The sequence below is a fragment of the Eschrichtius robustus genome, chromosome 8 (assembly GCF_028021215.1).
Source record: "Eschrichtius robustus isolate mEscRob2 chromosome 8, mEscRob2.pri, whole genome shotgun sequence".
In the NCBI taxonomy this organism is placed as follows: Eukaryota; Metazoa; Chordata; class Mammalia; order Artiodactyla; family Eschrichtiidae; genus Eschrichtius; species Eschrichtius robustus.
Window position 1 is genome coordinate 112,724,248 of NC_090831.1, and position 15,704 is coordinate 112,739,951.

The 15,704-nt window shown below is 47.4% G+C and overlaps 1 protein-coding gene across 1 annotated transcript; it reads right to left on the reverse strand.

Moving 5' to 3' along the window:
* Positions 1-1,386: 1,386 nt before the first annotated feature.
* Positions 1,387-15,382, reverse strand: FAM180A (family with sequence similarity 180 member A). Its single transcript, XM_068549522.1, has 3 exons — positions 15,052-15,382; positions 4,685-4,785; positions 1,387-3,139 (listed from the first exon to the last, which is right to left on the reverse strand). Exons 1-3 carry the CDS (start codon positions 15,125-15,127, stop codon positions 2,795-2,797), a joined length of 522 nt encoding a protein of 173 aa, XP_068405623.1. The 5' UTR covers positions 15,128-15,382; the 3' UTR covers positions 1,387-2,794.
* Between the last annotated feature and the right edge of the window lie 322 nt (positions 15,383-15,704).

Here is a 15,704-nt window from a genome sequence, read left to right on the forward strand (position 1 = left end):
GAATGCCAGCTATAGAGGAAACTTGCAGAATTTTTAGATCTTAAAATTTCCCAGCAGTCTAGAAATGGCAGAAGGGTTCCACTGAGTCACAGGCAAGCTTCCACTACTAATGTCACACTCTGAATTATTCTTTGAGTAAATATGACAAAATGTGACTGGGTTGTGATGGTGGTGTGTACAGTGCGGCATTAATGAGGCAAAATGGGAGAGTCCGTTGCTGCCCAGGCTACTCCCTCACTGCTCACTGGGCAAAGAGTCGGGTTTTGGGGTGGTGGTGGTGAGGAGAATATTTGATTTTGCTTGTAAATGAAGTCATTGCTATAAAACTTTTTGTGGGTAAACAATTCATTTGTATTCAGCCTAAAATAGTGTTTAAGTATCTAGTTACTAAAAATGAAATTTTCATTTGTCTTTAAAAAGGTTGTGCCCTTCTTAATTCTTTTTTTTTTTTTCAATTGCTTGCCACGTAAGTATGGACCCAATTTATCAGTACAAAAGTGCCTTTAATTTTTTGTGGCAGGGTGAATGAACTGCCATTGCTATCACTGGTCCTGGGAACCACCCTCCCATTCACGGATCTCCTACCCCTGGGTGCAGCCATGTATATCCTAACATGGTAAGCAGGGACGACAAGGGTGGGTCTTTCCTCCTGGTGACTAGAAGAAAGCTCTCAGATCCATTCTGATAGGGGTGGAGCGCCAGGGTGGATGCAAGACTCTGACAGAGTATTGCCCAGTGTCTAGGGATTGAGGCCCTGCTGACCCCCCTCTCCAGCCCACATCCAGGAAAAGCACAAATACTGAAGGTAGGCCGTGAGGCTAATCTGCTTTCTGGGCAATTCCAAACTTGTCTGTACCTCTGTCTTGACTTTGTTTTAATCAGACAGTGATCCCCAAAGGAGACGGTGAGCAACAGAGTATGGGCAAGTAGAGGCAGCAGAAGAAACTAGGAGATGCCTCGAGGAATGGATATAAAGATAATCAGAACGGGACCCAAAGACAGAACAGCAGAGACACCAAATACAATGAAAAGAAAGAGGCAAGTGGAGTGACTACGTCAAAGAGAACATGCAATCTTAGAAAGAGAAAAATTGAACAAAAAAGCATATATCAGAGTCTGTATTTGAGGGAGGTAAAAGAGCAATATAACCAGGGAATGAGAACCAGAGAGACTGATTAACCTTCTGAGCCTGAGAACATCGGGATGCGAAGTGGGATTTTTCTCTGATGATAAACACCTTGTTCCTGCATCCTGGTATTACTTCAAAAGATCATGCAGTTTGAGCTGCTAGGCAAGGCTCACTTATTCAAAGATTCTAAAGAAGTCCAGACCAGCTTTCGTCTTCATTCAGTGGCAATTGTTAAATACCCATTTCAGAATAAAAAATTTAGCCCAGTGAATCCTTGTTTATTCAAAGATAAGACTTCTTGCAGCTTTAGCCTCCAGAACCCAGCTGTAAACCTCGGAGAAACTGGAAAGATCTCTGAGCTGGTGAGGAATCTTTATTAGGACCCAGGTGCTTTACTGCTAGCAGGGACCTTCATCTATTAACTCTTATTTAATGTGGAATTATAACAAGACTTGCTATCTTATTTTTCAGGCGATGCCCAGTAAGAAAGAACAAATTGCAAAGGGCAAGTTATGTTGGTAGCAAAGAAAAGTGCTACTTTTATCGCCTGACAGTGAGGAAGGCAACAGAAAAACTCACACCAGATTCAGAGTTAAGAAAGCCTGGGACCTTTCAGGGTTGATACAAACAGTCCAGCAGAGACATCTCAGGTCCAGGGGTCCTCCCTGTAACATCTCACAGTTAGTTAAATGCTTGTGAGAATTTCAGAAGTAGAAGAATCTTAGAGATGATCTCATCTAACTCCTTCATTAGAATGTTTCCAAGATACTAAATTCAAGCTTACTGGCTTTCATATCTATCCAGTCAATATTGCTAAAATGAAAGTTTTGGCATTTGAAAGGGTAAAATTCTGTCATCTGAAAATCATTTTTATTTGGAGCACTTAATTCTCTGATGATGCTAAATAATTTTAGCATTAGGATAGGCAGGCCGTGGCACTGGTGCCACCTCTTTCGTTAGGATGACCCTCTCTGCATTAGCTTGGTTTCTCTGTTCAAAAGGCAAGGCATGACAGTAGCATTTCTGTTGGCCCCCTTCATGTTTCTCCTCTACATTAGACCAGACTTCAGGAAAGAAGAGTCTAGATATATAGGTCATAACTGATTTTCTGACTGATTCTTTTTGGGGACTTTTGGAAAAGTTGAGAAGTATATCCTTGGTTAACAATGCATTTATTTGGCTATAGCTCTAGTTTCTTTATATCTTACTACAGAACTTTGGAAAGATGTTCATTCAATCCAGCACCCTGATCTCTTAGGACCAAAGAAATCTGTCCCCCACTTTCCCACCATGCCCAAACTTCTGTTATGTCTCTCCTGGCTCTGTCCTCACTCTTGGGTGTTTGTGTTACAGTCACTCAATGTTAAAGCACATCTTAGCCTCCTGCAATTCACCAGGCAAACCATTCAGCCTCTGGAGGCATCTTGAATTACCATTCCAGCCCTTTTTTCCAGCCCAGGTCACATTATGATATGAATCACAATCTCATGCTTGTCAAGAAGTTACAAGGGGCAAAGGGCATCAGTGTTTCTTATTTTATCTTTGCTGCTCTGAGTTGGTGGTATGTGTTTTGTGGCTGGTCTCTGTAAACGGAGTAGAGAATGAAGACTTTCTGGATTACTGTGTGCTGGTCCCTGCTCCGTGGTCCTGGTGCCAGCCGGTCTCTCAGGGAGATGCTCTGGGACATGGGGACCGCATCAAGTCGTGCCTCAAGGCATGGAAGAGGCTAAGGAGGGACTGGGCCCAGATAGCCTTCTGATGCCCTTGGGCCGAGGCTGTGCGGTAGGCTGTGTAGGCCAGGGTCAGCGCTGTCCTTTCGAAGTCCTCTTTCTTGAGGATGCCGGGGTGGCTGGAGAGGCTGGCGCTCAGCCGCCGGATGGCTGTGATGCTCTTGGGGATCACATCATTGCAGATGGCGCGGAAGTCCGAGGCCTTCCGCAGGGAGGCGAGCTCCTCGTCCTTGATGGAGATCTTCAGGTCAGGGCTGATCTCAAGTTCAGCCAGCAGGAACTGGGGAGAAACATCGGGTGTGGAAAAGCATGAGGCACTCATTGTTGTTGAGGACATCACTGGATTCATGATCGCATGCGTTCATGTAGGGAGGTGGCTTGCAAAGAGCTTTGGAATCAAGAGACCTGGGTCCCAGTTCTTTCTTTCCCCACTACCTGTGTAACCTCGGATGAGTCACTTAACTTCTCTCAGCCTCATTTTCTTCCTCTGTGAAATGATTAATAACAATACTTCACTGGCATATTGTGAGGAGTAAATAAGACAAGTATGAGCAACATCTATCACTGTGCCTGGTACAAAGCCAGTATTAAGTGACTCTTTGTTGTTTCTAGTGTCCCGAATCACCCCCTTCTCTCCTTCCTCCCTCCCACCCACCAAAGATCTTCTAAAGCGCAAACTGACTATTTGGGATAATTTAAAATCAGAAGCTGGGAATTAGAAGGATGCAGAGAATTGTGCTAGGAATTAAGTGTGCTACAGAGATTTGTCCTGATTTCTTGACTGTTCTTTAAGAGTAGGGGTGAGGTCTGTCATAGGCACCCCCTGCTCAGTGCCAGGCTCATATCAGGAACCTAATCAGTACAATTTAGACTCAGAGTCCTAACTCTCCCCTCTGTCTCCGGCTTCCCCCGGCTCTAATCCATCCTGCGTGCTACTGTCTGTTATCTTCCTAAAACAGGTCTCTTGCTCAGACTCCCATGTTCATGACCTGGCAGAGGCTATGCATTTTCCAGTTTGTTCCCCGAGGCAGGATTTGAAATCTTCTGCCTGGCTCAGCTGCTTGACTATGGCAGGCTGTCTCCTTCTTGGTCAGACAGTTCTAGTACATGCAGGGTGTCAGAGGACGTCAAGGCAGGAGGGGAACTTTGATGATCTTGGAGTCCCTCATTTAACAGCAGAGGAGATTCAGGCCCAGGGAGAAATGGTGGCTTATGCAAGGTTACATAGCTGATGGGCGGCAGAACCAGAACTAAAGCTCAGGTCTTGAGCCTGGAATTTTATCTCTGAACCAAACCAAGCGGCCTTGGGAAATTTACCTGTGGTTTGGAGGAGGAGTGGGGTCTTGGTGCCAGAGGTGTGAGAGGCAGAGGGAGAGAGCCTTTGGGGCAGCCCCAGATTCAAAAATGGGGCTGTCACAGTATGAGGTTACTGAGACAGGACTCCACTCAGACAATAGGTTTGGCATTGCCTGGGCACTGCTGATGAGTCCTGGCTTAAAGCTCTGGCTGGGGAATATTGCCCCGCTCTGTTGCTTGGGTGCAGGTAGAGGCACCTCTGGGCCAAGCCTATATCTCTAATTTTTCCTCGACTAAACCCCTAATGCCATCCTTCCCTGGGACGGCATGCGGGAAAGGAGAAGGGGGTACGAGGAACACTTTCCTTTGGGATGCGCAGGATTCCACAACCTCCACACACAAGTCTAGGCCAGTCCCCGGGCAGCAGAGGTCCATCATTTTCAGGGACTCAGGTCACTTCTCCAAAAAACATAGAGAAGGAGCAATGCCTTTTGAGTTACTTGAGTGGCCCACTCTCCCCTCTGCCTACCTCATAGAGCAGCTCTACTTCCTCCAGGGAGCTCTGCAGGACGGGGTTCAAGGGCACCGACGAGGATCTCTTTGGCCGGTGGGCGGCAGGGAAGAGCACCGCTGAAAGAAAAAAAGAGTGAGCTCGCGGGGCTGCTGCGTGCACTGGCTTCTCCCGTGGGTGAACCCCAAGGTTAGCCATCCAGTCTTGAAAGTGACTGAATCCAAGTGGTGGTGGAGCTGCGAGAAAAAGGGGCAGCTTCTTCAAGACACTTGGCTGTGATCTACCAGAAAACTGGGCAATAACTGTAAAAATTGGTGAGACCTCAAGGTAAGTAGGGTCCCCTGAAGTTGTGCAAAGCGCAATTTGCGTAACCATACATGACAGCTCTGCTTCTTGATAATGGCGCCCTTGGGCCATCAAGATAGGGTCCAGTGATGTCCAGAGTACTGTGTTGAAGAAGGGAACTGCATAAGCAAGGATTTCTATTAGAAGTGATAAGAATGGAACATCTTCAACGTAAAGGACATTTCCTGAAAAGCTCACTGGTAGGAATCTCCCACCTCCTGGAAAAGCTGGTTGGCTGTAGTATTGCTGTAATATTGCTTTCTCTGTAATCCATTTATTGTCTAGCCCACAAGTTCCTCAGGGGCTTGGATCAATGTGCTTTCATGTTTAGGCCTGTGCAGCGTAGCCTGGCAGGTTTCCAGGGTGCACACACAAGGTGCAGCAGTTGGCAGACCGCGTCCCTGCATTGACGGGGGCCTTGACGGGCAGAGGGGTAGCCCTGCTTCCGCAGACCATCTCGGGGGATGGCGCCTACAGACTCCAGAGCAATAGTTCCTGGCCTAGAATTTTAGCAGAATTTGTTCTCTTTGCCAGAAAAGTGCCCATTTCCCACAGAATCATAGATTTTAGGACGTGAGAAGGCCTTAGCCTCTGCTCACTCGCAGCCTCTGCCTCTGGTCTCAGGTGGAGCTCGGGAGGGCGAGGCATCTCCTACTCCGCGGGTTCACAACCTTGACGGTACATTAGAGTCACCCAGGGTGTGTGGGTCCCAGCTCCAGTAGTTCGGATTTCAGTGACTAGGATGTGATTGAGACAGTAAATGTTTTGAAAGCTTCCTAGGTACTTCTGATGGCAGCCTAGGTTGACAGTGAGAAGGTGCTTGACCCAAGGCTGTGTAGAAGGAGCTGTCCCTGCTGCGTGGACACTCCCGATTTAGCCCAATGCTTCTCAGCCTTGACTGTGCGTTAGAATCACCTGGGGGGAGCTTTATAAACCTGCATGCCCAAGGCCGCCTCCCAGGCCAGTTCGTGGGCATCTACGGGGTGGAAGTAGGCATCGGGACTTCTGACAGCTCCCGGGCAGGCAGTGTCCATAACCACTGGGTTACCCAGACCCACCGCCAAGCAGCTGGTGCCCGGCTAGAATTCAGAGCTCACTCCCATCCGATGAAGCCTTATAGGGGCATCTGAAGAGACCAAGGCCCTCGTGTTCTCGGAGACAAGAGAGTGGCGGCACAAGGAGGGGTGTACTTTGACCCTTCTTTCTCCTTGGTGGGAGGCGACACCAGGACCAGAACTGGTCCTGGACCAAGATGTGGCCTATTCCTTCTTACCATGAACCCCCTTTTCAAGGTAGGATCTGAGAGCAACTCCTTTATGTCTTCTCTGTTATTGTGAAATGAAAGGTATTGTTCCCTTTAAAAAAACTCACACTGCAGCAGGTGAAGGGGATAGGAGGGAACAAGGTCCTGGCACAGGGCCCTTTCTACTGCCTCCCGGGAAGTTATTCAAGGCCAGACCTACACGCGCTTCACTCAATTGCTTCTCTGCGAACAGCCACTTCCTTTAACATGCACACCCCTGGTGGACCCCTAGTTCTCAAGAGTTGGGAAGAAAATACTTCCTGATGCAAAGCTGGGCTTAATAATGGAAATGTTGTTTCCAAGAGCCCTTGTTCTTGTAATTTTTAAAATAATAACACAGTTTGGGGAAGATTGTTAGAAAACAATTCAGCCTCTGGACTAGGGCTGATTATTGCTTCAGAAAGTATATGTGGGGAGCACCGGAGTCCCACAGATGGACCCCTTCCCCTTCTACCCACCTTCCACAGGTACCCCTCACGTTGCTGTGGCTGCTTCGACGGTGTGTGTGGGGCAGGGGCTTTTATGGCCCTCTGGGCTCTGACGTGCAGCCAGCTCTGGGGCAGGCGTCTCAGCAGCTGCCCGTGTCTGACTTCCTGTGCATGAGGCTAGGTCTGGAGACCTGAATTCATCTCCACTGGAGATGCTGCCAGTGGTGGGCAAGAAATAAGCTGTGTCTGGCCCACGTCGAAACATTCAGGTAAGAAGTTAAACGACCAGCCACTCCAGATCAGATGTCCTTGTCCATAATGACAGAGGCTGGACCCTGCCAGAACGCAAATGGCCCGACCGAGAGCTGACCAACTCCAAGAGGTACGCATGCAAACCTTTAAACCAGACCGGCTCCCACGTGGTTAGAAGAACAGCCCTGTGCCCCTAGGAAGCCTTTCCCTGGGACCCCACCGTACACTGTTGTGTTCCTTCTCCATCTCCTTAATTCTCTTTGTATCTTCTTCTTGCATCCCTTCTGCACATTTCACATCTTGCTGTCTATTGCTGGCTCCTGGGAGGGAATGAATTTTATGCTTCTGCTTGACCTCAGTGTCTGCGTAGAGCTCAATATATATACTGAGTGCAGTCTCAATATATACATTTTGGAATGATTTTAAAAATAAACTAGGTATTAAAACAACAACAACAACAAAACAGAACATCCCTGGAGACTCTCCAATTCAGGCTTTGCTGGTTTTCCTTCCTTTCCCTTCTGCCCCATCTCCCAAATTTATGAGGTCGTTTTAAGTTCGGCTCCCTCCTCGCTGCGAGCGATCATAAGCGGCTTTGGGCAGCGCCATCTTCGTGAGGCTGATAGTTCTGAGGCCTGAATGCTCCCACTGGACAGCTGTTAGCAGCTGCACCCTCTCGGAGGGAGAAAGGAGAGAGGGGAACGGGGTGGGGAGGCAGAGACTGGCAGAAAGATCCCACTCCCTCTTGGGCACCACCTGAGTGCGGAGCCTTGGGCAGGAAGGCTGCTGGGACGGTGTTGTTAAGATCACTGACTTTGTGTGTCTTCTGTCTGGTGTAAAACTAGGCCGATTTGTTTCTTCCTTTTTCACTTAATGCTCCACACCCAGCCCACACTCCGGCTATTTCTTCAGGTTGTGAATATGCCCACAAGGACCACTCGGTGTGATCAGGGGACACCAGAGACTCCCCCATGGCCTTGCATGAAGGTCTGCTGTACTGGCCAGCCTCGGGCAGGGGAGCCAGCCCCTCCTCCCCGACCCCCCGGACTCATGAGCCTTCAGGGGACACTGAGTATCTGTGATACACTGGACCAACCCGCATGGAACAAAAAATGTACTTGCTAAAGTTCACGCCACATGCACTAACTTAGTTCAGGAACTGGATCCAGGGATTCATGTGTCTTAGCATGTTCTGTCCGTGTCTTCTATTGAGAGACACATTTGGACCTCAGGCCAAAGTTGTTCAAATGTGGAGCCCAGACATCCTAACAGCTTATGAGCTCACTGTGGGTCAGGTCAGTCAGCATGCTTGGTGCTTTCCTTATGTAACTTGTGAGGTAAACATTCACATCTCATTTTATAGATGAAGAAACTTGGAGGCTAAGAAACTTGCCCTTGGCCACCCAACTTGTTTGTAATAGGACTGAGATTAAAATCCAGGTCTCAAGGGCTTCAAAACCCAACTGCTGTATTTAAAATAGATAACCAACAAGGACCTACTGTATAGCACAGGGAACACTGCTCAATATTCTGTAATAACCTAAATGGGGAAAGAATTTGAAAAAGAATAGATACATGTATAGGTATAACTGAATCACTTTCCTGTATACCTGAAACTATCACAACATTGTTAATCCACTATACTCCAATATAAAATAAAAGTTAAAAAAAAACGAAACAACAAAGAAACACGCAAACAAAAAACCCCCAATCTCCCCAGTAGGGTGAACCACGCTATCTTCTTGTAGGTGCATCTGCCCCAAGACTGGGCGTTCTTCAGTTGTGTGTAACCCCGGGAAGGATACATGTAGTTAATTAGGAATGAATGAATGCGTACGGTATAAAACATACTCTTAATGAATCACACATATTTAAACAAATCTCTAACTTTGGCTGATAATGTGATATACAAGGTCAAATTTCTACAGCCTTGTGATCATTCTCTTGCACAAATCCTCATCTCCTTTGCTCCCTCTTTGTTCCTTTGCAGTCACTAGGCAAAAGCACACCCCATCTCTTTACCTGTTCCACATCTGCACCTGGGTTAAATGGTCTCACTTGAAATTCGTGATCGTTATTCTCAGGAGGGGCCCGAAATGCTGCCTGACCATTACCCATACTTCCTGATTCCTCTCACTCTATTTCAGCGTGAAATGGATGATGATTTCACACCTCCTCCTTTCTCCTTAAACCAGTTACCGGCCTCTTGCCCAGATCCTCTGACTTCCCTTCTGTTATCGTGTCCCTGCTCTTATCTCGAGCCAACTTTTCCCCGCGTGCACGAGGTCTCCAATAAAGATGTCGCTCACCTTTCCACCTTTCTCTCCCACGTCGTTAATTTTCCCCTCTCTACTGATCTTTCAAGCCAGCATGAAAACACGTTGCTGCTGCTTCTTTAAAAAAAAAATACCCCCTTGCTGGCCACTCTTCCTCCTCATCCATCTCTTCGCATTGCAGACTCCTGGTCTCAGCCTGGGTCTCTCCCCTCTCACTAGCCACACTGACTTTGTACAGATGTTCTGCTGTGTATTTCTGGGCCTGACTTCTAGATATGCAACCGCCTGCAGGAGTCCCCTTTTGGATTCATAATAGTTGTCTCTCCTGATCCCCAACCCAGTCCCAACCCCCGCCATCCATCACGCCTGCTCCGCATCTCCTGCTTTGTCTGCTGTCTTCCCATCTCTTGTAGTTGCTCAGGTCAAAACCTGGGAGTTGTCAGTCATCCTTACCTTTTCTCTTTCTTTCACATGTCACACCCCACTAATCAGCAAATCTTGTTGGCTCTACCTTCAGAATATATCTGGAATCTGGCTACTTCTTACCGCATCCCAGCTAGCCTCCTGGTCCAAAACTTGAACATTTCTCCTAATGGTATCTCTGTTTCCATCCTTGGCTGGCATCTTCATCCTCCTCATTGTATTCTTTTTTTTTTTTTTTTTTTTTTTTTTTGCCATGCCACGTGGCATGCGGGATCTTAGTTCCCCTGCCAGGGGTCGAACCCGTGCCCCCGGCAGTGGAAGCACAGAGTCTTAACCACTGGACCTGCCAGGGAAGTCCACCTCATTGTATTCTTAACACAGCAAGTAAAGTGATTCTGTGAAAACATAGGTTGGATGATGTCAGTTCTCTGCCCAGAAACCTCTATGGCTTTCCATCTCCCTCAGAGTAGAAGCCAAAGATCTTCAGATGGCCACCAGGTACTACGCGACTTGACTTCTTACTACCTCTCTGCACTCATCTGCTATTATCCTCTGGCTCATGCCCCTCTAGCTGCAGGCCTCCTCACTGTTGCTTGAGCTCACCAAGCATGCCTCTGCCACAGGGGCTTTGCATTTCTGTTCCATCTGCCTGGAATACTCTTTCCCTGGAGACTGCATGGCTCACTCCTGTGTTTCCTTCAGGTCTCAAGTCACCTCCTCAGTGAGGCCCTCCCTGACTCTCCTATTTAAACTTGTGATCCTTTATACCCTCTAATCTGTCCCAACTTTACTGCCATCCAATGAACCAGATGTTTTATTTCTATATGTGCTTATTGTCTGTTTCCTTTCACTAGGATGTCAGCTCACAAGGGCATGGGATTTTGTCTGTTTTGTTCACTACTGTATTCCCAGTGCCTAAAATCCTGCCGATGACTGTTGAATGAATAAACAATCCCATAGAAACACGTTCACTCTCCTTGTTACTCAACTCCATTGTTTTCAGAGTGCCTCACCAAATCCTTCTCTTTTTAACAGGGTGATTCTAGAACTTATTTGCAGTTACAGGTCCTGGATAATTATCAGAAAGTAGATGTTGTCTCCTGTCTCCGTCACACCCTCCCTTTATCTATGAGGAACCCCTGTTTGGGTCTAGGAGAAACTGATTTTTTTTTTTTTTAATTGAAGTATAGTTGATTTACAATGTTACGTTAGTTTCTGGTGTACAGTAAAGTGATTCAGACATATGTATATATACACACACACACATATATATTTAGTTATACATATATATTCTTTTTCATTATAGGTTATTACAAGATACTGAATATAGTTCCCTGTGCTGAATAGTAGGTCCTTGTTGTTTATCTAGTTTATATATGGTAGTTTGTATCTGCTAATCCCAAACTCCTAATTTATCTTTCCCCCACCCCTTTCCCCCTTTGGTAACCATAAGTTTGTTTTCGCTGTCTGTGAGTCTGTTTCTGTTCTGTAAATAAGTTCATCTGTATCATATTTTAGATTCCACATATAAATGATATCGTATGATATTTGTTTTTCTCTGACTTACTTCACTTAGTATGATCATCTCTAGGTCCATCCATGTTGCTGCAGATGGCGTTATTTCATTCTTTTTTATGGCTGAGTAGTATTCCGCTGTGTATATATGTACCACATCTTTATCCATTCCTCTGTCGATGGACATTTAGGTTGCTTCCCTGTCTTGGTTATTGTGAAGAGTGCTGCTATGAACATTGAAGTGCATGTAACTTTTCAAATTATGGTTGTCTCCAGATATATACCCAGGAGTGGGATTGCTGGATCATATGGTAACTCTATGTTTAGTTCTTTTAGGAACCTCCATACTGTTCTCCATAGTGCCTGCACCAGTTTACATTCCCATCAACAGTAAAGAAGGGTTCCCTTCATACCCAGAGAAGCTACTTTTAATTATCTCAGTCAAGGCTTGCACCTGCACCTGTCTTGCTCCCCAAGCCTTACCTCCTTCAAGCTTTCTTGCCCAGACGTATAGGCAGAAGCCTCCCTAAATGGAAGAGCCTATTTTTGCTTTGAGCCTAATCTTCTCTTTGACTTTTTATAACCTGGGATAAAAATCTCTTCTTCCCTCCCATCTCCCAAATAGGTTAAAAAAAACAGAACAGTATTAAGGCTGACCATGGTTTCCATGTAACTGTGCACAGCATCTGTACCAAAGAGCTTATTGGAAAGGATTCACATCCTTTCCAATGGATTCACATCCATCCAAAGGATGACCATATCATACCAAAATACAACCATATTTTTAATGAATCAGTTGACACAACTCTATGGAAATGACCGTGGGTGTGGAAAGGAAAAGCTCTCATTTATAAAAGGTCTTTTGCCAGATCCTACTGATGTCATTTACTTTTTTGCTCCTGGACCAGCCCTTTGGAAACACAGTGATGTCCTGAGGGAGCCAGGATCTTGGCCCCGTGTGTTGGGGTCCTCTGGAGTGCTTCTGAAAGGGCTGCTGTGAGTTGGCTCCCCTTGGCCAGAATGTGCCACCACCCAGGGGGAGCACCTGGAAGGGATGCAGGGGCGTGGATGAGGACATTGAGACTCTGCCTCTGCAGACTGGGTTGGGGGAGTGAGATCCAGCTCTAAGCTTCCAGCTGAGGGATCTGGGGAGTGCTAAGTTCTCCCCCATCCTCCAGCTTTCTTACCTGTTAGTGGTCAGAATAACGCCTCCTAAGGCAGTGACCATGGAGTGAATGAGGTGGCTACTTAGTCATGCTGGACCGGTGAGTCAGTTGACACTTACTGAAAACACCCACCCGGGGCCCTTCCCTTCACAGAATATTCACGACTGAAAACACACACAGCACTAAACTGGACACCTGAAGATGACATACATTCCACCACTGAAGGGCCACCCTACCTTATGAAACTGCTTTTCAAAGAAATAACATATGTATTTAATAAAAATCAGATACTTATAGGAAATAATACGTGTATGTTTTTTTTTAAAGACTGGCTAGTTCCCTGCAGCCCCCCAGGCGGTGTGCCGGCAGGACCTGGGTGGGGCTGGGACTTGGGCCAGGTGTGTCCGCTTCCCAGAGGCCTTGCTAACCACAGGTGAGGCCCTTGGTCTTAATCAAGTCCGTGGGGCTGGCGCAGCCGTCCTGGCGCAGGGAGCTGCCTCCCAGGGCGGAATCCTAGAGAGCGCGTCCAAGGGAGAGGCTGGGAGAACGGTAGGAAAAAAAAGATGTCCTGATGGCAGGGTGTATTCCTTTTGGGTTTATTTCCACATTTCTACCCGTGGAGGCAGGGGATGGTGCTGAGGGGGATGGAGGAGGAGGGTTTTGTAGGGAGAAGTCGCCCTCTGACTGTTTCCAAAGGGAATTCTTCTAAATTAGGCCTAGCACTGGGGTGGGGGGCAGGGTTGGGGTAAGGATGCAGGCGAAAGGAACAGTTAATACATTTGGAAAAATTGGTTTTTCTCTGGGTGTGACTCCCATTCCGTCATAAAAAAAGGGCAATTGTGTATTCCTTTCATGATTAGAAAAAAATGTTAAAAGCGAAAAAAAAAATCAACTACGTGGAAGACTTTTGATGATGGTTGGAAGGGCTCTGCATCATGTGTTGGCCCTGAACACTGATATGAACGGCTAATCCAGCACTTAACATCAGCTGCCTCACCATGGCCTCTATTTCAGCTGTGTTGGCCTTGTGTCTTTATACAGATTGTTATCATTATTGGGGGGCAGACCCTCCCCAGTGAGGAGGGGTGTAGCCAGAGCAGCTGCTCTCAGGATGTTGCTATAGAACCGATAGGTTTTCTGCTGAGAACCTCAGACTTTCTTTAATGAAATTTTTTCATTTTTTAAGTAGTAGGTAATAGCTGACATTTATATAGCTCCTCATCACTTACAAAGCGTTTTATTTACATTTTTCAATATGACCCTCACATGACAACACAGTGAGGGTCAGTTTTTGTTACTGTTAATATGTTACCTGTTCATGAACTAAAGCTCAGAGAGGTTAAGTCTTCCCAGACATCACACAGCCAATTAGAGGCAGAACTTAAATCTGTGAGTTCCTTGCAGGATAGCTCATCATGCGGCTATTGTGTTTACAAGCCTTTTAACAAATCAAATCATCTCATTTGGCTTTCTAACAGCCTGTGCATTAAAGAGTGGATGTTATCATCCTTTTTTAATAGGCAGATTAAGGAAGGCCCCCAGTGTCACACAGGGGTAAGTGGCAGAACACAGTGCCAAGGTCTCTTTGCTCTGTGCTTCCGAGTGTTGCCCCCAGAGTTTGTGCACGTGATGAGCAGGGAGGTGCTTACAAGTGAGGGAATAAAAACCCTAATAAGTGCATTGGCTTTTTCTTTCCCCCATTTCACATCTGCCCTGTGCCCCAGCTGGCCGCTCCTTCCTTCCCTGACACTCGCGTTGAGGACCAGGGGTCTCATCCTCTTGCTGCTGTGCAGTCGTCACCCTATTTTGGATCTCTGGAAACACCAGTGAGCCTGACTTCTTTTTCCAGTTCTTTCCAGGAGAGAGACCTCAGTTGACTTTAGGCAGTGGAAAGATTTCAGTTCAGATCGGTGTGGAGCAGTCAGCACTATTGGTCCCTTGCTTCCTAAGTGATAAACCCTCACTGACTGGAGGTGCTGCCAGTGTCTGCCCACAGGAGCCATAAAATATGCCAGGCCGGCTCTCAGGAGCTGTGTCCCGAGAGCAAGGAAGTCGGCCGTGGGGAGCAGCCTTGCTGGGCTCCTTCCTTTCCGAGGGGGCTGGCCAGGGCGGTAGCTGCCAGGCAGACACGAGGATGCTGAGGGGCTACTCGTCCTCTCCTGCTGCTGGACCAGCTCTCTCCAGCTGGAAAGATGTGTCCACTCCTGCTCAGGAAGCAGCGTGGAGCCCTCCATGTGGACACCCCGCTCCCTCCAGGTAGCAGGCCTCTTGCCGGCCAGCACCCCCAGTCCCTTCATGTCAGTATCAGTCCCGAGCACCTGCTCTCCGCACGCCCTGCCCAGCTGCAGCAGCCTGGGGGGAACTCAAGGGAGTCTGTCCACATTCTACGAAGCAAAGATGACTTCCCTCTGGCCTGTCAGAAAGGGATGCTCTCCGCATTCTCCCCCTCGACCCAGTTCCCTCAGCGACTTTGAGTTTTTGGTGTCATTTCCCCCATCACCTTCCAATACCTTCTAGCATGTCGAGAAGCATAAAGCAATTGGCAGAGATGAGATAAAAGCAGGGTGCAGGGCTTCTAATTTCCTCCTGCTCTCTCCATTCTTCCCCCCAAATTCCTAATTGTATTGAAGAAAGAAGAATGAGCATCAAGCAGACAAATAAATTAAAAGCAACTCACCCCTGCTCCACCTGTGCGACAGAGTGGCCTGAGCATCATAATACAACAGCAGAAGCAGCAACGTCTTCCAACACATCTTTTCCTCCAAAAAGGTGAAAAGTCGCCCTCAGACCCAGTGGGACCCCAGGAGCTACAGGTATGCCCGTACTGGTCCTCCCAGTGTGACGATATCGTTCTTACCTCCCCTTCCTTTTCAGACCTGCAGAGATGCCCTCTCCTGCCTCAGAAGGGTAGAGGCAAGGGCTGCCTCCTGGGGAGAACAGGAGCGGGACCTCTGTTAATCCTACTCTCTCTGGGATTGGGGGACTGGGCTTCCACAGAGAGACTCTGTTTTTGAGCACATCTGGAGTGACTCACGGGGCATGTGATCTCCTTGGCAGTGGGGTGGATAAATATAATTTCTGTACTTGAGTTCCATGTGTTGGATGCACCCACTGGAATTTTTCTTTAACAAACAGACTTGCGGAACTTGTTAGAGAGCCCGGCAAAGAGCTGGCCACTGTCCCCATACATACACACACACACACACACACACACACACACACACACACACACACACACACACACACACACACACACACACACACACACACACACACACACACACACACACACACACACACACACACACACACACACACACACACACACAC

Bases quoted from the DNA above. Each gene is read 5' to 3' on its own strand.
- FAM180A (XM_068549522.1), bottom strand. From the start codon at position 15,127: ATGTGTTGGAAGACGTTGCTGCTTCTGCTGTTGTATTATGATGCTCAG. The intron at 4,786-15,051 runs GTGAGTTGCTTT...TTTTTCTTTCAG, and splicing joins GTCGCACAGGTGGAGCAGGG to CGGTGCTCTTCCCTGCCGCC. The intron at 3,140-4,684 runs GTAGGCAGAGGG...GTTTCTCCCCAG, and splicing joins AAGTAGAGCTGCTCTATGAG to TTCCTGCTGGCTGAACTTGA.